Raw genomic sequence first — 25983 nt, forward strand, 5'->3', positions numbered from 1 at the left:
CAGCGGATGCAATAAATGATGTGTGTGTAGGTGCAGGTGAATTTGTGGCGGATATGCAAGGATCGCTTTGATCCTTGGAGGGAAGTAAGGGGGGAGGTGTGGGTGCAAGTTTTGCATTTCTTGCGGTTGCAGAGGAAGGTGCCGCGAGTGGAGTTTGGGTTGGTGGGGGGTGTGGACCTGACGAGGGAGTCACGGACGGAGTGGTCTTTTCGGAACGCTGATAGGGGAGGGGAGGGAAATATATCCTTGGTGGTGGGGTCCGTTTGGAGGTGGCGGAAATGATGATGGATGCTGCGATGTATATGGAGGTTGGTGGGTGGTAGGTGAGGACCAGTGGAGTTCTGTCCTGGTGGCGGTTGGAGGGGCGGGGCTCAAGGGCAGAGGAGCAGGAAGTGGAGGAGATGGGGTGGGGTTCTGTCCTGGTGGCAGATGCCCTCCACCGCATCTCCTCCACTTCCCACTCCTCCACCTCATCTTCTGCCTAGGAACCCTCCAACCACAAGGGATGAACTCAGATTTCTCCAGTTTCCTCATTTCTCCTCCTCCCACCTTGTCTCAGTCCCAACCCTCGAACTCAGCACCACCTTCCTAACCTGCAATCTTCTTCCTGACCTCTCTGTCCCCACCCCCTCTCCGGCCTATCACCCTCACCTTGACTTCCTTCCACCTATCGCATTTCCAGCGCCCCTCCCCCAAGTCCCTCCTCCCTACCTTTTATATTAGCCTGAAGAAGGGCTCATGCCCGAAACGTCGATTCTCCTGCTCCTTGGATGCTGCCTGACCTGCTGCACTTTTCCAGCAACACATTTTCAGCTATAAACATATATAGACAAATATAGAATTTTAAAAAACCCAAACTGGCTATTTAACTAAATAAATAAATAACCATTAACAAATAATAAATAGTAATAACTCAGCCCAGCCAAACAAAACGCTCATACTTTCATAGTTCCTCCTCCCTGGATACTGGACTCGTAAAACACAATCATTGCGGCTATATAAAAGCCGTTGTTAGTGTGGCAGATAAATCTGTGTCGAGGTATTCCAAAAAGGGCTGCCATGTTTTATAAAAATTCTCAATTTTCTGACGTACCTCATTTGTGAGAAAATCCAAGGGACTATACTCCATAACAATCTTCTGCCAACCCGACAGGCCTGGGGGGTTTTTGGATATCCAGCCTAGCAAGATATTCTTTCTTGCACAGAATGTGAGAATATTGGAAAGTTTTTCTTATGCGCGGGCAGGCCCAAAAGGAGAGAGATAGGGTCCTTCTCCACTCTTACACCCAAACTCCTCTCCATTGCGCCTGCCACAGCACTCCAATATGTTTGAAGCCTATCGCAAGACCAAAGACAATGGGTAAGAGTTCCCCTGCAGACCTTGCACTTGGGACATGCTGAAGATACCCCTGGTTTACATTTTGACAAACGGTCCAGAACCAAGTGGACCCTGAGGAGACTTCAACACCTAGCTCTCTTTCTCACATCCTGCAGATGTACTGGGATACAGTGAAAAGTATTGTTTTGTGTGCTATCCAGAGAAATCATACCTTACATAAATACATCAGAGTAACAGAACAGAATGCAGAATATAGTGTTACATCTACAGAGATGGTGCAGAGAGAGATCAACTCTAATACATGAGATCAACTCTAATACATGAGATCAAACTCATCTGAGGGGGCACCTCCCCCCCCCCAAAGGATGATATAAAGTAATGACAGAAAGTGTACTCTTAGAGAGGGGGGTGCTAAGTGCTGTGTCGGATTTGCAGTGATCAGTCAAAAGTGTGGTCTTTTTTTGAATAAAATCCCTAACTTGAAAAAAATGAAAGTGATCTCTATTAGGTAACTCGTACTTCGGTACTAACTGATCAAAGGACATCATTACATCTCCCTCAAATAAATCACCCATGCAAGACACACCCCTAGCTGCCCAATGTTTAAATCCTGAATCTATCATACCTGGTTGAAAACCTGGCATACCCACTAAAGGTGTAAACAAAGATGTTTTGCTAATATTGCCTTCCCTCTGCGGAATTGTCCTCCATGCTTTAACAGTATTGATGACTATTGGGTTATGGCAATATTCCCTAACTGTCCTCATTTTGTCCAAAAACAGCAAACTGGTAAGGGGACACCTTGCCTGGGAGGCTTTGATATCTAGCCATAGTGAAAGAGGATCTCCACAAACCCAATCACTTATATAGGTCAAAAGCGAGCTTAATTAGTAATTTTTAATATCCGGAAGGTCCACTCCCCCCAATCTGTGAGGCAGTTGCAGTTTAGCTAATTTAATGAGGGGCTGCTTATGATGCCAAATAAAGGAGCTGAACCAGCCGTTCAGCCTCCTGAGAGTTTGCTTATTGAAAATCAGAGGGAGCATCCATATACGGTATAGCAAACGAGGAAGAATATTCATCTTAATAAGCGCCATCCGACCCAACCATGAGACTGGAAGTGCCTCCCATCTTTGAAGATCTTGTTTAATGTTTCCAAATAATTGGATAAAATTGAATTTGAACAGCCGATCCAGAACTTGAGTAATGACTATGCCTAAATACACAAAACTCCCCTGTGACCACCTAAATGGGAATCTATAGTCACCCTCAAGAAATAGCTCCTTCGTAAGACCATCCATAGGCATAGCCTCTGATTTTGCAAAATCAATCTTGTACCCCGAAAAGCGCCAAATGCGCGAATGCATTGTATCAGACGAGGCACTGAAACTGCTGGATTTGTCAAAAAAATTAGGACATAGTCTGCATACAACAAAATCCTTTGTAAGTTTGACCCCACTTCTGGAGCTGATATAGAACATAGAACATAGAACAATACAGCACAGAACAGGCCCTTCGGCCCACGATGTTGTGCCGAACTTCTATCCTAGATTAAGCACCCATCCATGTACCTATCCAAATGCCGCTTAAAGGTCGCCAATGAATCTGACTCTACCACTCCCTCGGGCAGCGCATTCCATGCCCCCACCACTCTCTGGGTAAAGAACCCACCCCTGACATCTCCCCTATACCTTCCACCCTTCACCTTAAATTTATGTCCCCTTGTAACACTCTGTTGTACCCGGGGAAAAAGTTTCTGACTGTCTACTCTATCTATTCCTCTGATCATCTTATAAACCTCGATCAAGTCACCCCTCATCCTTCGCCGTTCCAACGAGAAAAGGCCGAGAACTCTCAACCTATCCTCGTACGACCTACTCTCCATTCCAGGCAACATCCTGGTAAATCTTCTCTCCACCCTCTCCAAAGCTTCCACATCTTTCCTAAAGTGAGGCGACCAGAACTGCACACAGTACTCCAAATGTGGCCTAACCAAAGTCCTGTACAGCTGCAACATCACCTCACGACTCTTGAATTCAATCCCTCTGCTAATGAACGATAATACTCCATAGGCCTTCTTACAAACTCTATCCACCTGAGTGGCAACCTTCAAAGATCTATGTACATAGACCCCAAGATCCCTCTGTTCCTCCACCTGACCAAGAACCCTACCATTAACCCTGTATTCCGCATTCTTATTTGTTCTTCCAAAATGGACAACCTCACACTTGGCAGGGTTGAACTCCATCTGCCACTCCTCAGCCCAGCTCTGCATCCTATCTAAGTCCCTCTGCAGCCGACAACAGCCCTCCTCACTGTCCACAACTCCACCTATCTTTGTATCATCTGCAAATTTACTGACCCACCCTTCGACTCCCTCCTCTAAGTCATTAATAAACATTACAAACAGCAGAGGACCCAGAACTGATCCCTGCGGAACTCCACTTGTAACTGGACTCCATGCTGAATATTTACCATCTACCACCACTCTCTGACTTCTACCGGTTAGCCAGTTTTCTATTGGGATATATTGGGATCCCCACGAATGGCCTCCGCCAATGGTTCAATCACCAACGTAAAAAGCATTGGTGAAAGGGTTCAGTCCTGCTGGCTGCCCCTAAAAATATAAAAATTGCTCGGTCAAATGCCTTCACTGCATCTAGAGAAATCACGAATCCCTGTATTGACTGTTGTTCACACGCTTGAATTACATTAAGCAGCCTCCTAACATTATTGGAGGATCTGCGAGCCTTTTATAAAGCCCGCCTGATCCTCTTTAATAATAGAAGGTAACACAGTCTCCAGCCCTAATGCGAGAATCTTAGAGAGGATTTTAAAGTCCACATTTAAGGGCGAGATGGGCCTGTATGAAGCACAGTCTTCCGGGTGCTTCCCATTTTTAAGGATAAGTGAAACATTGGCCTCTCTCAGAGATGGTGGGAGACAATCATGACTGTATGAATCATTAAACATATTGAGTGTTGGCCCTGACAGTATACTTATAAATTCCTTATAGAATTCACTGGGAAGTCCGTCAGGACCGGGCAGCTTTCCATTCTGAAGATGCTTCACAGCTTCCTGCACTTTTTGCTCAGATAACGGAGCATTGAGAAAGGACTGTTATTCAGGAGTTGTACCTGGGAGCTTCAGATCCCTAAAAAAGGATTCCATTTTGGCCTGTCCCTCCTCGGATTGATATAACTTACAATAAAATTTCTGGAACACCAAACACCACATTAATCTTTTTAGAATCATATGTTAGGTTCCCAGACCCTTCCCTGATTGCCTTAATGGCTTGTGCGGCACTCCTCTTTTTGGCAAGATACACTATTTGCCTGGCTTGTCACCATACTTGGAAAACCTTTGCTTTGCAAAAGCCAGCTCCTTCTTTGCTATCTGCGTGAGCACAGAATTTAATGCAGACCGCACTGCCGTAATCCTCTGTAGTTTGACCAATGAGGGTCTGTCAAAGTAGGCCTTCTCGGCTGCTTCAACCGTACTTCAAGGAGACATTGCTGCTCACTCTTCTGCACTTCCTACTGGTGGGATATCAAATAACTAACCCCCTTTGGCAGTTTCCCAGAGAACAGATGAGCTATCAACCGAGCCTATGTTGATGTCTAGGAACGCCTGAAATTCCCTCGGGAAAAACTCCACAAATTTATTATCCTTGAGGATAAAGGGATCCATTCACCAGTACCTCGAACCTACTGTAACGTCCTTAATCTTAACAATAAGGTACACTGGAACATGATCAGAGATGATAATATTACCAATTGTACAAAATGCCACCTGTTACTGCAGGGGTCAGAAAAAAATCAATCCTGGTGTGACATCTGGAAAGAAATGTAAAATCCCTACCTGTAAGGTGGAGATGCCTCCAGACGTCCACCAATCCTAACCCCCCACACTAACTGTTTAGTTTATACAGAAGGTATCGAGGGACCTTTGGGCAACCTGTCTACTGTGGGATCTATGAGACAGTTACAATCTCCCCCTATAATGATGTGCTGGGACTTGAGACTTATCAGTTTAGAAAAAGCGTCTACCAAACATTTAATGGGATGAGCTGGAGGGCAATAAACATTCGAAACACCATATTCTTCCCCATTTATCAAGGCTTTAAGAATTACAAACCTCCCATGTATGTCTTTAACACATTCCAACAGCCTAAATGGAAGATTCTTCCTAACCGATATAACCACTCCTCTACGTCTGGTGTTAAATGATGAAAAATAAACTTGGTCAAAGCCATTCTGCTGTAATTTCAGATGCTCCTTGTCATCCAAATGTATCTCCTGAAACAAAGTAATATCCACCTTCTCCTTTCCAAGATTCAAGAGTACCTTCTTTCTCTTAATTGGTGAGTGATTTCCTTTGATATTCCAGGTACATCATTTAATCAAATCATTAGTCATAATCTTCTGCAATAACATTTAAATTCCAGAGAGGAGGAACCTGAACCACAAACTGCTGAGCCTTAGTGTCATATGATCCACAAAAACTACATAAACTAAAACCACTACTTTTAACAAACCTACAAAGCTATTGAGAATTAAAAAAACAACAAAAACCAAAATACAAACCAACATATAAAGCGCCAACAGTGCTGAGTAGGGGAATTCACCCCCTGCCCAAAGGGAACAACTACCCATCCCAAACTGCCCGTAAGTAGGCAGCTAACCATCCCAACCACCTTCACTTCTCCCAGCTACAGCTGCACCGCAAACACAAGCAGAAAAGAATGAACACCCCATAGACTACGAATACGAATAAAAAAACATGTTTTTTTTAAAACAAAGGGGAATAAATGGATGGATAGAGATAGAGGAAGTTGATGTGCTGAAAATTTTGTCAAACGTTGAGATTGACAAGTCGCCAGGCCCAGACCAGATTTGTCCTCGGCTGCTTTGGGAAACGAGAAATGTAATTGCTTCGCCACTTGCAAAGATCTTTGCATCCTCGCTCTCCACTGGAGTCATTCCTGAGGACTGGAGAGAGGCAAATGTAATTCCTCTCTTCAAGAAAGGAAATAGGGAAATCCCAGGCAATTACAGACCAGTAAGTCTCACGTCTGTCGTCTGCAAGGTGTTAGAAAGGATTCTGAGGGATAGGATTTCTGACAATCTGGAAGAGCATGGCTTGATTAAATGGAGTCAACACAGCTTTGTGAGGGGCAGGTCATGCCTCACAAATCTTATCAAGTTCTTTGAGAATGTGACTAGAAAAGTTGATGAGGGTCGAGCTGTGGATGTGGTGTGTATGGACTTCAGCAAGGCATTTGGTAAGGTTCCCCATGGTAGGCTCATTCAGAAGGTCAGGAGGAATGGGATACAGGGGAACATAGCTGTCTGGATACAGAATTGGCTGGTCGACAGAAGACAGTGAGTGGTAGTAGAAGGAAAATATTCTGCCTGGAAGTCTGTGGTGAGTGGTGTTGCACAGGGCTCTGTCCTTGGGCCTCTACTGTTTGTAATTTTTATTAATGACTTGGATGAGGGGATTGAAGGATGGGTCAGCAAGTTTGCAGATGACACAAAGATTGGAGGTGTTATTGACAGTATAGAGGGCTGTTGTATGCTGCAGCGGGACATTGACAGGATGCAGAGATGGGCTGAGAGATGGCAGATGGCGTTCAACCTGGATAAATGCGAGTTGATGCATTTTAGAAGGTTGAATTTGAAAGTTGAGTACAGGATTAAAGACCGGATTCTTAGCAGTGTGGAGGAACAGCGGGATCTTGGTGTGCAGGTATATAGATCCCTTAAAATTGCCACCCAAGGGGACAGGGTTGTTAAGAAAGCAAATGGTGTTTTGGCTTTCATTAACAGGGGGATTGAGTTTAAGAGTCGTGAGATCTTGTTGCAGCTCTATAAAACTTTGGTTAGACCACACGTGGAATACTGCGCCCAGTTCTGGTCGCCCTATTATAGGAAAGATGTGGATGCTTTGGAGAGGGTTCAGAGAAAGTTTACCAGGATGCTGCCTGGACTGGAGGGCTTATCTTATGAAGAGAGGTTGACTGAGCTCGGACTTTTTTCATTGGAGAAAAGGAGGAGGAGAGGGGACCTAATTGAGGTGTACAAGATAATGAGAGGCATAGATAGAGTCGATAGCCAGAGACTATTTCCCAGGGCAGAAATGACTAACACGAGGGGTCATAGTTTTAAGCTGGTTGGAGGAAAGTATAGAGGCGGGTTCTTTACACAGAGTTGTGAGAGTATGGAATGTGTTGCCAGCAGCAGTTGTGGAAGCAAGGTCATTGGGGACATTTAAGAGACTGCTGGACATGCATATGGTCACAGAAATTTGAGGGTGCATACATGAGGATCAATGGTCGGCACAACATTGTGGGCTGAAGGGCCTGTTCTGTGCTGTACTGTTCTATGTTCTATGTTCTAAATACTTCACACATTCTTTGGTATATCCTATCTTAGAAATTGAAAATGTACATCTCAACCACTGCCAAACATAGTTAAACCAACTTATTATTAATGGAGGAAAAAAAAGATAAAGCTCCAACCGGATATCCTCCGTTTTTTTTACAGAATGATAAACACATATCCAAACAACACTATTTATACATATAAAATTGTTCAAATTGGTTTAGTTTGTCCACATAGTCTCTTGCCTCCTCCAACGTGTCAAACAGATGTATGGATCCATCTAAGGTGTCTGAAGCACCGCCAGATACCTCACGGAGTACTGAATCCCAAGCTGCCTTAGTCTTCTCTTGTCACTGTCATAAGATTTTCATTTCTGGATCACCACTGCTGAGAAGTCCTGAAAGAACATGATCTTAGAGCCCTCATAAATTAGGGCCTTTGGATCCTTTTCCTGGAATCTGGAAACCTCCATGACCCTCTCCTTATCCTGGTAAAGATGGAACCGTACCAGGAAAGGACGAGGATGTTGACCCAGACCCGATCTCCACGCTGCGACCCGTTGAGCCCTCTCTACCTTCAATCCTCTCATGCCAGCCTCCAAGTCAAGGAATTTTGGCAGCCAGTCCTCAACAAATTCCACAGGCCGCTCGCCTTCCTTACCCTCAGGCAGACCAATAATCCGAATATTTTTTCTTCTGCCCCATTCTCAAGATAATCCACTTGGTCACGCACATTACGGACCTGTGTCTCCAGGGCTTGGATCCTATCCTTGGATGAACTGGTATCAGCTTCCAGCACTGTGACCCTGTGCTCCAGTTCATCCTTCCTCTTCTCAAGGTCTCCCAGTTGCTGTTCATGCTTCTGCAGCATGAGAGAGATTGGAGCCAGCTTCTCTTCAATCTGTTTCCCCAGCATCTTGCGAGATTTCAAGAGCCCGTTCACCAGGTCCTGGAAAGTTATCGGCTCCGAGGATCCTGCAGGCTGAACTATAGACTAGCCTTGGATGCTCCTGCTCCCTTTTTCGGCATCTCTGGACAGCTGGAAACACAGGTAAATTAATATTTAGAAGTTTCTTGGGACTCCACGATCTTTCCGGAGTCCCAAGATATCGCGATGGCCTGAGTTGGGCGGGTTAATGGTTCGTCCTGCTTGTGCTGCGATGCGAAGCTCTGCAGTGTGATCTTCTCAGATCTCCGCCATCTTGGATCCCCAGGCTGTCTTTTTTAAAAAAAATCTCAAGGCCTCACAACATATTTATACAAGTCATCTTCAGTAGCTAGTTTGGCATGTCTGCCTTATAGCCTACCTTCAAAGAAAATACCAGGACACAATAATCTTTTAAAATGACCGCATCATCACACCTCCTTTAAGAAAAAAATGAATAATCAAAATGGCTTCATTTTAAAAACCCTTAGTCTTCGTCTATTTGTAGACTACAATACATATATATTATGTTGTCTCTAACCATGCAATCTCTTTCAGTCTGTTTACTCCCACCTCCAAACACCTCCATCTTTCTTCTTCAAAGTCGTGACAACAGGTTGGCAATTGCATCTATTATTCTCATCCTGCCATGTGTATAATTTTCAAATTAAATGGCTGCAAAAATAAACTCCATCTAAACAGTATGGAATATATGTCCTTAAATTTCTCCAGAAACTTTGATTGATTATGATTAGTATATATGATTGTCTCAGACATGTTACTGGCAATATAAATGTTGAAGTGTTGTAACACCAACACCAAGATTAAGGTTTCCTTCTCAATCATGGAATGTTTATGTTGGTGAGTATTCACTTTTCTGGAAAAATACCAGGTCTTCTTGTCATTAGATTAGATTAATTACAGTGTGGAAACAGACCCTTCGGCCCAACAAGTCCACACCGACCCGCCGAAGCATAACCCATCCAGACCCATTCTCTTACATTTACCCCTTCACCTAACACTACGGGCAATTTAGCATAGCCAATTCACCTAACCTGCACATTTTTGGATTGTGGGAGGAAACCGGAGCACCCGGAGGAAACCCACGCAGACACGGGGAGAATGTGCAAACTCCACACAGAGAGTCGTCTGAGGCGGGAATTGAACCCGGGTCTCAGGCGCTGTGAAGCAGCAGTGCTAACCACCGTGCCACCATGCCGCCCCCATTGTCTTGTAAGAGTACAGCACTGACTCCCACATCACTTGTATTGATACCCTCATTGAATGGCTTTATGTCATTAGGTGTGGCTAACACTGGGGCAGTTAGCACAGCTGTCAGGATGTCAAATGTCTTCTGTCAGTCTGCCATCCACTGAAGTTTTCTGCACCACTTCAATAAGTTAGTCAATGGAGCCACCACAGTGCTAAAACTTGGTACAAACCTCTGATAAAAACCAGAGTCAAGCGTGTGGTGCAGGAAAAGCACAGCAGGTCATGCAGCGTCTGAGGAGCAGGATAATCGACGTTTTGGGTATAAGTCCTTCATCAGAAAACCACTCGATCCCAGGAATTGTAAAGCTGCCCTCTTTATCGATGGCATGGGAAACTCACAACAACCTTTGTTTTCACATCCCCTGCAGCCATCTGTCCATGTCCAGTAACATGGCCCAGGAACGTGGCTTGGGCCTTTACAAATTCACTCTTGGCCAGGTTGATCACCAAGCCTGCGTCCTGAAGTCGCTTGAACAATTCCAATAATCATTACAAATGTTCCTTCCATGTGTGACTAAAAATAACCAAGAGATCAATTTACACCACACAATTGGGTAATCCAGAAATTACTTTATAGGTTAGTCTTTAAAATATGGCTGGCACATTTTTCTTAGCAAATGAAATGATTTTAAATTGGTATAATCCATTTGGTGTTACGAAAGCTGAACTTGTCTTTACTCTTTCAGATAAAGGTAACTGCCAATATCCTCTGAGTAAATCTTAGAAGTGTAAGTTGCTGGCCCCACCTTCTCAATACAGTCTTTCAAACGTGGAACAGGATATGAATCAGACTTGGTAACCACATTGACTTTGCAATAGGTCACACATAATCATTGGGTGCCAATGGTTTTAGCGCCATTACTATAGGTGAACTCTAGTTGCTACAACTCACTTTGATTATTTTGTGCTGGAGCATGCATTCAATCTCTTTTTGAACATGTGCCAACTTTAGATGTTATGTCTATAATGATGTTGCTTAATTGGAACAGCATTTTCTACATCTACGTCATGCATAATTAGATTGGGGCGGCATGGTGGCTCAGTGGTTAGCACTGCTGCCTCACAGAACCAAGGACCTGGGTTCAATTCCAGCCTCAGGCAACTGTCTGTGTGGAGTTTGTACATTCTCCCTGTGTCTCCCTGTGGGTTTTCTCCATGTGATCTGGTTTCCTCCCACAGTCCAAAGATGGATGGATTGGCCATGGGAAATGCAGGGTCACAGGGATAGAGTTGGGGAATGGATCTGGTGGGACTGGTGGGATGCTCTTTCTAGGATTGGTGTGGATTCGATGGGCCAAATGTCCTCTTTCTCTACTGTAAGGATTCTTTTTTTTTAAATTGGTACTTGCCAGCTTAATCCCACATATCTTCCCATGTGATAGTAATAACTCTTGCAGCAATTTTGATTTTCCCCTGAAAGGTAAGTCAATAATTGATCTGAATTTTTGAGAACTTCTTCATTGGACAATGTAATTTGAGGAATGTCCAATACAGAATCATCTGTATGTTAGGTTCTTTTTCCGAGATTTCTCACATGAGATGAAATTTGCACGCACCAACTTCTGCGAACAGTTAAAGTTTGTTAAAGCTTGTACAAGCTGGGTGACCCCCTTTGACGCTCTTCGCAGGTGTGCAAAGTCGAGTCAAAGTGAGGCCCTGAACAAAGGAAAAACATCCCCTTTATACAGATCAGTTGGCCAGGCTTATAGATACTCTGGCCACTCCCCATAGTCATATGCTACCCAAGTACAGTAAAATCATCTTCAGAGATAATGTAAATGTAAATACCCTAATCCTGGGGAATCATTATGCAAACAATCTCCTGACTCAGTGATTCCCCAAGACACTGTGGGTGTGATATGTCCTAGCTTCGGGGGATGGCTAGAAAGCATTTTTGAATGGAAGAGGTTGAATGATAGTTTAATTTGATAATAGTTGGGGAAGTATAGCAAATGATTATCTAAAAGGTGACCAAACAGGTAGATGAGAGTAAACCGGTTGATGTGGTGTATATGGATTTCAGCAAGGTGTTCGATAAGGTTCCCCACAGTAGACTATTGAACAAAATGCGGAGGAATGGGATTGTGGAAGATATAGCAGTTTGGATCAGTAATTGGCTTGCTGAAAGAAAACAGAGGGTGGTGGTTGATGGGAAGTGTTCATCCTGGAGTCCAGTTACTAGTGGTGTACCGCAAGGGTCGGTGTTGGGTCCACTGCAGGTGAATTTGTGGCAGATATGGAAGGATCCCTTGGGGCCTTGGAGGGAAGTAAGGGGGGAGGTACGTTTTGCATTTCTTGCGGTTGCAGGGGAAGGTGCCGGGAGTGGAGGTTGGGTTGGTGGGGGGGTGTGGACCTAATGAGGGAGTCACGGAGGGAGTGGTCTTTTCGGAATGCTGATAGGGGAGGGGAGGGAAATATATCCCTGGTGGTGGGGTCAGTTTGGAGGTGGTGGAAATGATGACGGATGATACGATGTATATGGAGGTTGGTGGCGTGGTAGGTGAGGACCAGTGGTGTTCTGTCTTGGTGGCGATTGGAGGGGTAGGGCTCAAGGGCAGAGGAGTGGGAAGTGGAGGAGATGCAGTGGAGAGCATCTTCGATCACGTCTGGGGGGAAATTGCGGTCGTTGCAGAAGGAGGCCATCTGGGTTGTACGGTATTGGAACTGGTCCTCCTGGGAGCAGATGCAGCGGAGACTAAGGAATTGGGAATATGGGATGGCATTTTTACAGGGGGCAGGGTGGGAGGAGGTGTAGTCTAGGTAGCTGTGGGAATCGGTCGGTTTATAGTAAATGTCCGTGTTGATTCGGTTGCCCGAGATAGAAATGGAGAGGTCTAGGAAGGGGGGAGAAGAGTCTGAGACGGTCCAGGTAAATTTGAGGTCGGGTGGAAGGTGTTGGTAAAGTGGATGAACTGTTCAACCTCCTCGTTCAACCTCCTCGACGGCTGGAGGAAGAGCGCCTTGTCAGGTCCACACCCCCCACCAATCCAACCTCCACTCCCGGCACCTTACCCTGCAACCGCAAGAAATGCAAAACTTGCGCCCACACCTCCCCCCTTACTTCCCTCCAAGGCCCCAAGGGATCCTTCCATATCCACCACAAATTCACCTGCACCTCCACACACATCAGTTACTGCATCTGCTGCACCCGATGTGGCCTCTATATTGAGGAGACAGGCCACCTACTTGCGGAACGTTTCAGAGAACACCTCTGGGACACCTGGACTAACCAACCCAATCGCCCCGTGGCCGAACACTTTAACTCCCCTTCCACTCCGCCAAAGACATGCAGGTCCTTGGCCTCCTCCATCGCCAGACCATAGCAACACGACGGCTGCAGGAAGAGCGCCTCATCTTCCGCCTAGGAACCCTCCAACCACAGGGGATGAACTCAGATTTCTCCAGTTTCCTCATTTCTCCTCCTCCCACCTTGTCTCAGTCGCAACCCTCGAACTCAGCACCACCTTCCTAACCTGTAATCTTCTTCCTGACCTCTCCGCCCCCACCCCCACTCCGGCCTATCACCCTCACCTTAACCTCCTTCCACCTATCGCATTTCCAACACCCCTCCCCCAAGTCCCTCCTCCCTACCTTTTATCTTAGCCTGCTGGACACACTTTCCTCATTCCTGAAGAAGGGCTCGTGCCCGAAACGTCGATTCTCCTGCTCCTTGGATGCTGCCTGACCTGCTGCGCTTTTCCAGCACCACATTTTCAGTTCTGATCTCCAGCATCTGCAGTCCTCACTTTCTCCATCAAGAATCTGGTGGAAGGAAGAATGAATGGCTGAGTTTTACCTTTTATTGTCTGAGTATTACTAACCTTGCCATGAAGCACATTTTTGAAATGACGTTCACACATCAGAAGTTCAAATGATTTTGCTTTTGATTACTTTATCTTTATAAATCATTGTTCTCACATAAAAGGGAGTAACTAATAGAATAAAGATGTGTTATTTTAACCCTGTTTGCAATCTTTCTCTTGTGTTTAGGAAATCAGCAGAAGGTATGTTCTCAGCTCAATACATGTTGTACCTTTGAAATGGAGGAAAAGCTCAGCCAGCAAGGTCAGCAAGAGTTTAACAAAGCTGTGCTGGAGACGAGCAGTATTCTATTATCAACATTTGCTTCGAGGTACAAAAAGTTTGATGGTAAGTTCTGGGGAGAAATACAGTTTATTAAATGCAAAGTAATTTCTTTTCAGTAGTTTTGGGATTTGGGTATCCTGACAGTTGTCCTGTTCATTTGTTCAAAATTCATAAATACAGAACAAAGGGCATTTTAGGAAAGTTGTGACAGACAGAGTAGGATGAAGCCTATAAAAAGAAGCAGATTGCACAGGGCAGGGAGGTTCTGAGAGTGTTTATGTATTGAAGCTGGATTCCAGAGAGTCTGGATTACCATTATAGGATCAGGTGCCAGTGATTGCCATTAGACACAAATAAGGAAAAGATAAGATTGCAAGAGAAAGGAAAGAGAATAAAGTAAGAAATAACTTCTTATGAACAACAAGCAAAACTAATGTCATTTACAAAATACCTTACAAGAACTGTAACAAACACTACATTAGACAAACTGGCAGAAAACTAGCCACCAGGACACATGAACATCAACTAGCCACAAAAAGACATGACCTACTCTCACTAGTATCCCTACATATGGATGAGGAAGGACACCACTTTGACTGGGAAAACACATCTATCCTAGAACAAGCCAAACAGAGACACACACGAGAATTCCTAGTAGCATTGGCATTCCAATTGGAACTCTGTCAACAAGCAAATTGACTTGGATCCCATTTACCACCCCCTGAGAAAAAGAACAGGCAATGACGTCACCACAGGAAATGACATCACCCACCCAAAGAAACCTAAACATATAAATAGAAAGCGGGTCATGTCTCCAGTGCTTCATCCAGAGGCTCACTGATGATGTTGCCTAGTATGGTGACAAAATGTCTGAAAACGAACCTTCTAGCTCAGCGAGCAAACCTACATCCTTATAAACTTCTATTAGGTCACTCCTCAACCTTCTGCATTCCAATGAAAACAATCCCAGTCTATCCAACCTTTCTTCATAGCTAAAATCCCCTATATCAGGCAACATCCTGGCAAACCTTTTCTGTGCTCTCTCCAAAGCATCCATACCCTTCTGATAGTGTGCTGACCAGAACTGTATGAAATATTTCATCCTTGTACTCAGTGCCCCTTCCAATGAAGGCAAGCATGCTGTAAAACATTTTTACTCCCTAATCTACCTACGCTGCCGCTTTCAGTGATGTGTGGACCTGCACACCCAAATCCCTCTGCATATCGATGCTCCTAAGGGTTCTGCCATTTGCTGTATAATTTCCACCAGTACTTGACCTTCCAAAATAATTGTTGATTTTGCACTTCTTGCTCAGTTGTTTTATTGTCCATCACCATTCATGACTGGATATGGCATGACTGCAGAGTTTTAATCTGATTTGTGGTAGAATTGCTGACTCTGACAAAGGGAGTCTGCAGGACAGCAAGCCCTGCTTCTTCACAAGCCTTGCCAAAAATCTAAGCTGGAGAAGCACCAATATCTTTGTGGGCAGATTTGCTAATGCCCACTTGGGAGAGTTTATACTAGTGTGGCAGGGATGGGAATGAGAGCAGCAATTCACCACATGAGGAGAAGGTAGATGTTAATAGGATGAACAAGCAAAGCCAGTTTAATGAACAAGGCAGGACTATAAAAATTGTATTAAGTAAGACAAGGACAGGATAGAGTATACAGCCAAAATTATCGAGTTTTTTGTACAAATGCCTAGAGTGTAAGGAACAGATTACAGTCGGTTCTGCTGTAACGTGCATTTCTTCAATGCAAATTGGCTATAAACGATTGAAGAATTTACACCATTGTATGTAGAATGCAATCTTTCCTTACCTGTATTGGCTGTAAGGTGATTCCAGTCCTTTTGGATTAAATGGTGCTGCTATTTCACAATTTTCTTGTAATGCAGGATTGCACAGGAACAGAATTATCGCATTAAATCAGAACAGATTGTAAATGAGCAGGCACTGATTCAAATTGGAAACTGATATACTAGTTATTACAGAAACATGGCTGCAGGATGGTTAGGACTGGGAACTAAACAAAGCAGGTGAATAAGGTTTATAGGAGGGGTGGAGAAAATGGCAGAGGGGGTACAGTAGCATTTCTGATTGCTTCTTTGTGAGGGAGGATGTAATGAGGGGAAAGCACCCAGTGAAGACTTTATGGATGGAACTGAGGAACTGTGAAGGATCTAAAGCCACAATAGGTATTATATATAGACTAGCTGGTAAGAGCTCAGAAGTGCTAGATTATATAAATGCTGAAATTAGGCAACTTCAGGAGTGGACCTGAGTGGGAGCGAATTGGAAGGCAACCTGGGAAGATAAGAGTTTCTGATTTTGAGTGTTTCAGCTGAGGGGGAACTGAAAAGGAACGTCACAAGAAGGCTGTGATTTGATTGCCTAGTAGGGAATCTGCTAAATTTGAACCTGTGTTAAATTAAATCCTTGTTAAATTATTGGTTATAACTTGCATTCAGATTGAGATAGTAAACAGAGATATTAAAAGTTAAATCTTAAAAAAAATTCAAAACTAATTTAATAACATAAGGATGGAGGGTCATGTGATGTGTTATTTCAGCATAATGTGGGAGCAAGTGGACCCCATTGTGGTTCCCAGTGACCCTGTCTGTAGTAATGTTAGTTGCCCAAGGAACTCCGGCTCAGAGTTGATAAGCTGGAGTCTAAGATTCAAACTTTGCGACACATAAGGGAGGGGGAGAGTTACCTATATGATGTGTTTCAGGAGACAGTCACACCCAGTAGACTAACTCAAATTCGGCCAGTGGTTGGGACAGGAGGATGTGGCGAGAGTTAGGCAGGCAGAGGGATCCGGGAGATAGAGTTGTAGAAGCCTCAGCCTTTGTCCTTGTCCAACATGTTCAAGAGTCTTGCTCCCTGTATGGATGGGAATGAGAACTGCAAGGAGAATGAGCTGATGGACCACAGCACCATGGTGCAGGGAGCCATTTAAGTGAAGGGGAGAGAAGAGAAATGTAGTTGTAATTGGGGATAGTACAGTTCAGGGCATAGATACCGGTCTTTGTGACCAGGATCGAGAGTCCCGAAGGTTGTCTTTCCTGCCTGGTGTTCGCGTTCGCGATATCTCATCTGGGCTGCAGAGGAACTTGGAGTGGGAGGGTAAAGATCCAGTGGTTGTGGTCCACATAGTTACCAATGACATAGATAAAACTGGGGCATAGGTTCTGCTAAAAGAGTATGAACAGCTAGGAGCTAAATTGAAAAGCAGAACCAAAAAAGTGGTAATCACTGGAGCTAATTGGCACAGGATCAATAAGACTAAGCAGGTAAATGCATGGCTTAAAGATGGATGTGGTAGAAATGGGTTTGAATTCATGGGACATTGGCACCAGTACTGGGGAAGAAGGGACTTGTTCTCATGGGACAGTCTTCATCTGAATTGTGCTGAAAAGTCCTAGTGAATTGCGTAACTAGGGCAGTTGACAGGTCTTTAAATTAAATGGGGGGGGGGGGGGGGGCGTGGTTTCAGTTGTAGCAGAAATGAGAAAACCCAAACTAAAATAGGAGGTAAGAGTCCAGGTTAGCGATGTGGAGGATGGTTACCAGACAACCAAGGTGAGGGACAAAACAGTGAATGTCTTTATGTACCAAGGAATTATAAAAGCAGGGAAATTTACCAGGAAAACAAATTTAAAAGCTTTGTATCTATATGCACACCTCATTCAAAACAAAATGAATGAGTTAATGGTGCAAATAGAAACAAAAAGGTACGATTTGGTACCAATTACTGAGACTTGGTGACAAGGAGACAAGGTCTGGGGTCCAGGGGTACTCAGCATTTTGAAAAGAGACTGAAACGAAAAGGTGGTGGTGTAGCCTTGTTGATGAAGGAAGGGATCAGTGCTATAATGAGAAATGACATACGCAAATGAGATCAAGATGTGGAATCAACCTGGGTGAAAATAAGAAATAGCAAAGGGAAGAAGTACTTGGAAGGTGTAATTTCTAGGTCACCAAACAATGGTTCTGCATTTGGGCACAGTATAAACCAGGAAAAATCAGAGGCTTGCAAGAAAGGTACGGCAGTAATCATGGGTGATTTTGACATGCACATAGATTGGAAGAATCAAATTGGCAAGGGTTGCCTGGAGGCAGAGTTCATTGAATGTATTAGAACTTGTTTCTTGGAGCAGGCTACTCTGGATTTGGTATTGTGTAATGAGGAGAGATTAATTGATGACATCATAGTTAAGGATCCTCTAGGGAGTAGTGACCAAAGCACGATAGAATTCAAAGTTCAGTTTGGGGGTGAGAAAGTGGAGTCCCATATTAATGTACTGGAATTAAACAAAGGAAATTACATTGGCAAGAGGACAGATTTGGCCTGAGTAGACTGAGCAGGAAGGTTAAAAAGTAAGATAGAGGAGCTACTCAGTTCCTCACAACTAAAATGTATCCCAGTGAGGAAGAAAATGGTAAGGGGAGGTTAAAAAACATTCATGGCTAAACAAGGAGGTCAAGGACAATATGAAGTCAAAAACTAGGATATACCATATTGCAAAGGCCAGTGGCAAGCTGGACGATTGGGAAACTCTCAAACATAAACCAAGGCATACCAAAAATTAATAAAAAGAGCTAAGGTGGATTACAAAAGAATTTTAGCATAAAATATCAAAAAGGATAGCAAAAGCTTCTACAGGTATAAACAAGGGAAGACGGTCATTAAGGCGAATGTTGCTACCTTGGAAGATGAAACCAGAGAGTTAATAGTGGGAAACACTGAAATGGCAGAGATGCTAAATCAATACTTTGCCTGAGTTTTCACGGTGGAGGACAATAGTACCATTCCCATTGGAATGGGCAAGTCAGAGGCAGTAGAAAGTGTAGAACTTAGATTGATAGGGAAAAGGTACTCAGCAAACTATTAGGATTGTGGACAGACAAGTCCTTCGGGCCTGACGGCCTACATCCTAGGAATTAAAGGAAGTGGCGGTGGAGATAGTGGATTGATTGGTTACAATATTCCAAAATTTCCTGGTGATGGGAAAGGTTCCAGTGGATTGGAAAAATGCTTATGTAACACCCTTATTCAAAAAGAGAGGGAGGCAATATGTGGCAAATTTCAGACCAGTTAGTTTAACAGATGTTGTTGGGAAAGTGTTAAAATCAATTATCAAGGAAGCAATATCAGGACATTTGGAAAGCCAAAATGATATCAATCAGAGTCAGCCATCCTTCCTCCTCAATCTACTCAGGCCAAATCTGTCCTTATGCCTATATAATCTCCGTTGTTTAATTCCAGACACTACTGTGGGACTCCACTTTCTCACCTCCAAACTGAACTTTGAATTCTATTGTGCTTTGGTCACTACTCCCTAGAGGATCCTTAAGTATGGTGTCATCAATTAATCTGTCCTCATTACACAATACCAAATCCAGAGTAGCCTGCTCCTTTATGAAGGGCAAGTCATGTTTAACTAATTTGCGCAAGTTCTTCGAAGGTGTAATAAGCTAAGTGGATAATGGGAATTCTGTAAATGAAATATATCTGGACCTCTGGAAGGCATTTGATAAGATGTTGCACAAAAGATTAATTCACAAGTTTGCATCATATGGGATAGGGGTAATTTAATAGCTTGGATAGAAGGCTGGTTAATGGGCAGACGACAGAGACAGGAAAAACTTTTTCTTCTGGATGGCAAGAATTAACTTGTGGGGTGCCATAGGGTTTGGTCCTTGGACCCCAGCTACAATCTACAATAACAACTTGGATACAGGGATAGAAGGCCCTATAGCCAAGTTTGCAGTCGACACAAAAATAGGCGGGATGGTAAATTGCAATGAGGAAATAAGTACCTTGCAAATGAATATAGATAGGTTAGGAGAGGGGGCCAAAATGTGGCAGATGGAGTTTAATGTAGATAAATGTGAATCATTCATTTTGGTTGAAAAAATAGGAAGGTAACCTGTTATCTAAATGGGGAGAGATTTTGGGGTGCTCCAGTGTAGAAGGATCTGGGTGTCCTCGTTCATTAGTCATGGAAAACTAGCATGTAGGTACAGCAGATAATAAAGAAAGTGAATGGAATGTTGGCTTTTATAGCTAAAGGAATAAAATATAAAGGTAAGGAAGTATTGTTGCAACTATACAAGGTATTGAAGTATTGTGCACAGTTTTGGTCCTGTTATTTGAGTAAAAATGTAGTGGCATTAGAGAGAGTTCAGAGGAGGTTCACTAGATTGATCCCAGAGATAAGGGGTTTGTTGTGTGAGGAGAGATTGAACAGTTTAGGCTTATGCTGTCTAGAATTTAGAAAAATGAGGGGAGATCAAATTGAGGTATTCAAGATGATAAAAGGTGTGGATAAAATCGACATGGAGCAGATGCTTCCTCTTGTGGAGCATTCTAGGATGAGAGGTCATAGTCTTAGATAAGGGGCAGCAAATTTACAACAGAGTTGAGGTGAAATTACTTCTCCCAAAGGGTTGTGAGTCAGTGGAATTCCTGACCCCAAAGTGGTAGGGAATGCTTGGACAGTGAGTAAACTTGAGGAGGAGTTAGACAGATTTTTAATTGGTCATGGGTTGAAGGGTTATGGGGAAAGGCAGGAAAATGGAAGTGAGGAGCATATCGGCGGAGCAGACTCGATGGTCCTTATGGCCTAATTCTGCTCCTATGTCTCTGAGAAGGTGACCAAACAGGTGGATGAGGGTAAAGCAGTTGATGTGGTGTCTATGGATTTCACTGAGGCATTTGATAAGGTTCCCCATAGCAGGCTATTGCACAAAATATGGAGGTGTGGGATTGAAGGTGATTTAGTGATTGGCTAGCTGAAAGCAGACAGAGGGGGGTGGTGGTTGATGGGAAATATTCATCCTGGAGTTCAGTAACTAGTGGGGTACTGCAAGAATCTGTTTTGGGTCCACTGTTGTTTGTTATTTATATAAATGACCTGGATGAGGTCATATATGGATGGGTTAGTAAATTTGCAGACGACACTAAGGTCGGTGGAGTTGTGGATAGTGATGAAGAATGTTGTAGGTTACAGAGAGACATAGATAAGCTGCAGAGCTGGGCTGAGAGGTGGCAAATGGAGTTTAATGTGGAAAAGTGTGAGGTGATTCACTTTGGAAGGAGTAACAGGAATGAAGAATACTGGGCTAATGATAAGATTCTTGGTAGTGTAGATGAGCAGAGAAATCATGACTCTGGATTAGTGGTGCTGGAAGAGCACAGCAGTTCAGGCAGCATCCAAGTAGCTTCGAAATCGACGTTTCGGGCAAAAGCCCTTCATCAGGAATAATATGAAGGGCTTTTGCCCGAAACGTCGATTTCGAAGCTACTTGGATGCTGCCTGAACTTCTGTGCTCTTCCAGCACCACTAATCCAGAATCTGGTTTCCAGCATCTGCAGTCATTGTTTTTACCCCTTAGAGAAATCATGACGTCCAGTACATAGATCCTTGAAAGTTGCCACCCAGGATGATAGGGTTGTTAAGAAGGAATACGGCGTGTTGGCTTTTATTGGTAGAAGGATTGAGTTTCAGGGCCATGAGGTCATGTTGCAGCTGTACAAAACTCGGGTGCGGCAGCACTTGGAGTATTGCATACATTTCTGGTCACCGCATTATGGAAAGGATGTTGAAGCTTTGGAAGGAGTTCAGAGGCAATTTACTGGAATGTTGCCTGGTATGGAGAGAAGATCTTCTGAGGAAAGCTGAGGGACTTGAGGTTGTTTTTGTTAGAAAGAAGAAGGTTGAAAGGTGACTTAATTGAGACACATAAGATATTCAGAGGGCTAGATAGGGTGGACAGTGAGAGCCTTCTTCCTTGGATGGTGATGGCTAGCATGAGGGGACATATCTATACTCCTCAATTTAAAGCTATGGGAGAGATGTCAGAGGTAGTTTCTTGACTCAGAGAATAGTAGGGGCATGGAACACACTGCCTGCAACAGTAGTAGACTTGCCAACTTTAAGGGCATTTAAATGGTCATTGGATAGGCTTATGGACGATAATGGAATAGTGTAGGATAGATGGGCTTCAGATTGGTTCCACAGGTCAGCGCAACATCGAGGGCCGAAGGGCCTGTACTGCGCTGTAATGTTCTGCGTATTCACGGCAGAAAAGCAGGATAGCTTGCCAAAAATCCCAAAAAAACTAACAGAGGATCAGGGATAATGTCTAAACAAACTCAGTTTAACTAAACCATCACTTATGGGGTAATTAATAGAATTGAAGAGTGACAAATCTCCAGGACCTGATGGATTCCATCCATGGGTGTTAAAGGAAATAAAAGGATACATTGCTGTTGTCTTAATCATAATCTTTCAGGGCTTCTTGGATTCAGGAATTGTACCTCTGAATTGGAAATTTGCTTATGTCACTTTGTTCTTTAAGTGTAAACAGAGGGAAACCTGGGAATTACAAACTAGTTATAGCTAGACATCTGTGGTGAGAAACGTCTGTTGGAGTTTAGCATCAAGAAGAGAGTAACTGATCCCATCAACATTTTAGTTAATGAGGGAGAGTCAATATGGATTCATGAAGGGTAGGTCACATCTGATAAATTTAATGGTTTTTTTGAAGAGGGAGTAAGGTGGTGGATGGAGGTAAGTCAATGGATGTTGTTTATCTGGACTCCTGAAGGCTTTGTTAATGCTCCCACACAAGATACTGGTAGCTAAGGTGGAGCCCATAATTGAGGGCAAATTACAGACCTGGATAGGAAATTGGATGAATGGCAAAAAACAATGGAACCAATGGTTCAATTTCAACAGTTGAAATAATGGGTGAGTACTCAAATTGGCAGGATGTGATTAGTGATGTCCCACAGGAATCTGTGTTGGGGAGGCCTTGGAGAATGTTGGCCACTTCCAATACATCAGAGTGTTCTGTTGGCCAAAGCCGTTGTTGCTGGAGAGATTCAGCATTACCTCCAGTTTTCTTGTGTAGCCTTTGACTGTTTGAGGAAAAGAGTGTTCAAGGACAACAACATCACATCCAACACCAGGCTCATGGTATGCAGAGCTGTGGTGGTTCTTGCCCTTCTATATGTTTCTCAGACATGGACTGTCTACAGCAGGCACCTCAAGGCACTGGAGCAGCACCTCCAAAGTTGTTTGTGCAAGATCCTGCTAAAATGCTGGGAAGACAGATGCACTAACTCCAGCATCCTTGACCAGGTCAACATCCCCAGCATTGAGGCACTGACTCCCCTTGTACGGCTGCGATGGGTTGGGCTTGACCGACACAAGACTCCTCAAGCAGCAGCTGTATTCCCAGGTGGACAGAGGAAACGTTTCAGTGATGCTCGCAAGGTCTCATTGTGGGAATACTGCACTTCGCCAGATACCTGGGAATCACTGACACAAGACTGTCCTAAGTGGAGGACGATCATCCGGGAAAGCATCAAACACCTTGAGACTTGTCAGAAAAAAGCAGAAGCCAGGGGAAAACCACGTAAGGAGCATGCTGCCACACCAATTCCTATCCACCCTTTCCTGTGACCACCTTCTGCCCCAAGTGTGGCAGAGTCTGTATGGATTGGTCTGTACAGTTACCTACACCATAACCCTGAGAGTGGAAGGAATATGTCATCCTTATTTGCAAGGGACTGCCAATGATGATGCCCCTCATGATTTTATAAGCCTCTAATAACATAGAACATAGAAAAGTACAGCACAGAACAGACCCTTTGGCCCATGATGTTGTGCTGAGGACTAATCATAATCTAAAAGAAAATAACCTAAGCTATGTACCCCTCAATTCAGTGCTGTCCTTGTGCATGTCCAGCAGTCGCTTAAATGTCCCTAATAACTCTGCTTCCACCACCACTGGCCACGCATTCCATGCATTCACAACTCTGCACAAAGAACCTACCTCTGACGTCCCCTCTATACCTTCCTCCTAACACCTTAAAACTGTGATCCCTCGTGGCAGTCAGTCCTGCCCTGGGGAAAAGGGCAGCACTGGCTATCGACTTTATCCTTGCCTCTCATTACCTTGTCCACCTTGATCAGGTCACCTCTCTCCCTCCTTCTGTCCAGAGAGAAAAATCTGAGCTTAGTCAACCTTTCTTTGTAAGACAGGCCCTCCAGTCCAGGCAGCATCCTGGTAAACCTTCTTTGCACTCTCTCTAAAGCCTCCACATCTTTCCTATAATAGGACGACCAAAACTGGACACAATATTTCAAGTGTGGTCTCACCAGGATTTTGTAGAGCTGTAGCAAAACCTCGTGGCTCTTAAACTCGATCCCCCTGTTAATGAAAGCCAAAACACCATATACTTTCTTAACAACCCTATCCACTTGAGTAGCAACTTTGAGGGATCTATGCACTTGAACACCCATATCCTTCTGTTCCTCCACACTGCCAAGAATCCTGTCTTTAATCCTATTTTCAACATTCAAGTTCGACCTTCCAAACTTCACATTTATCGAGGTTGAACTCCGTCTGCCATTTCTCAGCTCTGCATCCTGTCTATGTCGCGCTGCAGCCTGCAACAGCCCTCAATACTATTAAGTGCACTTCCAACCTTTGTGTCATCGGCAAATTTACTAACACCCTCAACCTCCTCATCCAAGTCATTTATAATAACTACAAAGAGCAGTGCCCTACGGAACACCACTCAACACTGTCCTCCAGGCAGAATACTTTCTATCTACAACCACTCTCTGCCTTCTATCAGCCAGCCAATTCTGAATCCAGATAGCCAAATCTCCCTTTATCCCATATCCCCTGACTTTATGAATGAGCCTACCATGGGGAACCTTATCAAGTGCCTTGCTGAAGTCCTTTTACACCACATCCAGTGCTCACCTTCGTCAACTTGTCTCATCACCCCCTCAAGGAATTCAATAAGATTTGTGAGGCATGACCTGCCCCTCACAAAGCCATGCTGACTGCTTTTAATCACACTATGCTTTTCTAAATAGTCATAAATCCTATCCCTCAGAATTCTTTCCAAAACCTTGCTGACCACAGATGTAAGACTGACTGGTCTGTAATTGCCAGAGATTTCCCAATTCCACTTCTTGAAAAGAGGAACAACATTCGCCTTCCTCCAAACCTGCTGTACGACTCCCGCGGAGAGTGAGGAAGCAAAGATCTTGGCCAGCGGCTGAGCAACCTCCTTTCTTGCTTCCCAGAGCAACTTAGGATAAATCTGCTCTGTCTCTGGGGACTTATCAATCTTAATGTTTGCCAAAATTTCCAGCACATCAACGTCATTAATCTTGATCTGTTCAAGGCTGTTTCCCGGCTCCTCAAAGTTCTCATTCACAACAATGTCCCTTTCCTTACTGAAAACTGAAGCAAAAAAACTCATTTAGGACTTCCCCAATCTGCTCAGACTCCACGCACAAGTTCCCTACACTATCCCTGACCGGCCCGACCTTCTCCCTGATCATTCTCTTATTCCTCACGTATGAGTAAAATGCCTTTGGGTTCTCCCTAACACTTCTTGCCAAGCCTTCTTGGTGCGCCCTCCTGGCTCTCCTCAGTCCATTTCTGAGCTCCTTTCTATTAAACCTGTAATCCTCTAAAGCTGTGCTAGATCCTTGTTTCCTCCACCTTACGTAAGCTGCCTTCTTCCTTTTGATAAGAAACTCCTCTGTTCACGTCATCCAAGGTTCCTTAATCTTACCCCTTCTTGCCTGTCTCAGAGGTACAAATTTATGCACCACTCGCAACAACTGCTCCTTAAACAGTCTCCACGTCTTGTGCCCTTTCTGTGGGACAATTGCTCCCAGTCTGTACTTCCCAACTCCTTTCTGATAGTGTCATAATTTCCTTTTCCCCAATTAAATATCTTCCCAAGGTAACTGCTCCTTTCCATCTCCATGGCGGTGGTAAATGTGAGGCGGCGGTGGTAAATGTGAGGCAGCTGTGGTCACTGTCACCAAGGTGTTCTCCCACCGCAAGATCTGACATCTGTCCTGGCTCATTGCCAAGCACCAAATCCAAAAATGTCCTTTCCCCTTGTCGGCCGTCTACATA

The 25983-nt window shown here is 44.1% G+C and overlaps 1 protein-coding gene across 1 annotated transcript in view; it reads left to right on the top strand.

Annotated features, from left to right (window-relative positions):
* The window catches only part of gpc4 (glypican 4), a 245419-nt gene that overhangs the window by 47824 nt on the left and 171612 nt on the right, over window positions 1-25983 (top strand). The window contains exon 2 of the mRNA XM_072595671.1: window positions 13912-14070. Coding sequence (XP_072451772.1) covers window positions 13912-14070 — 159 coding nt within the window. The remainder of the gene's footprint in view (window positions 1-13911; window positions 14071-25983) is intronic.

The sequence above is a fragment of the Chiloscyllium punctatum genome, chromosome 25, assembly GCF_047496795.1.
Source record: "Chiloscyllium punctatum isolate Juve2018m chromosome 25, sChiPun1.3, whole genome shotgun sequence".
NCBI classification, from domain to species: domain Eukaryota; kingdom Metazoa; phylum Chordata; class Chondrichthyes; order Orectolobiformes; family Hemiscylliidae; genus Chiloscyllium; species Chiloscyllium punctatum.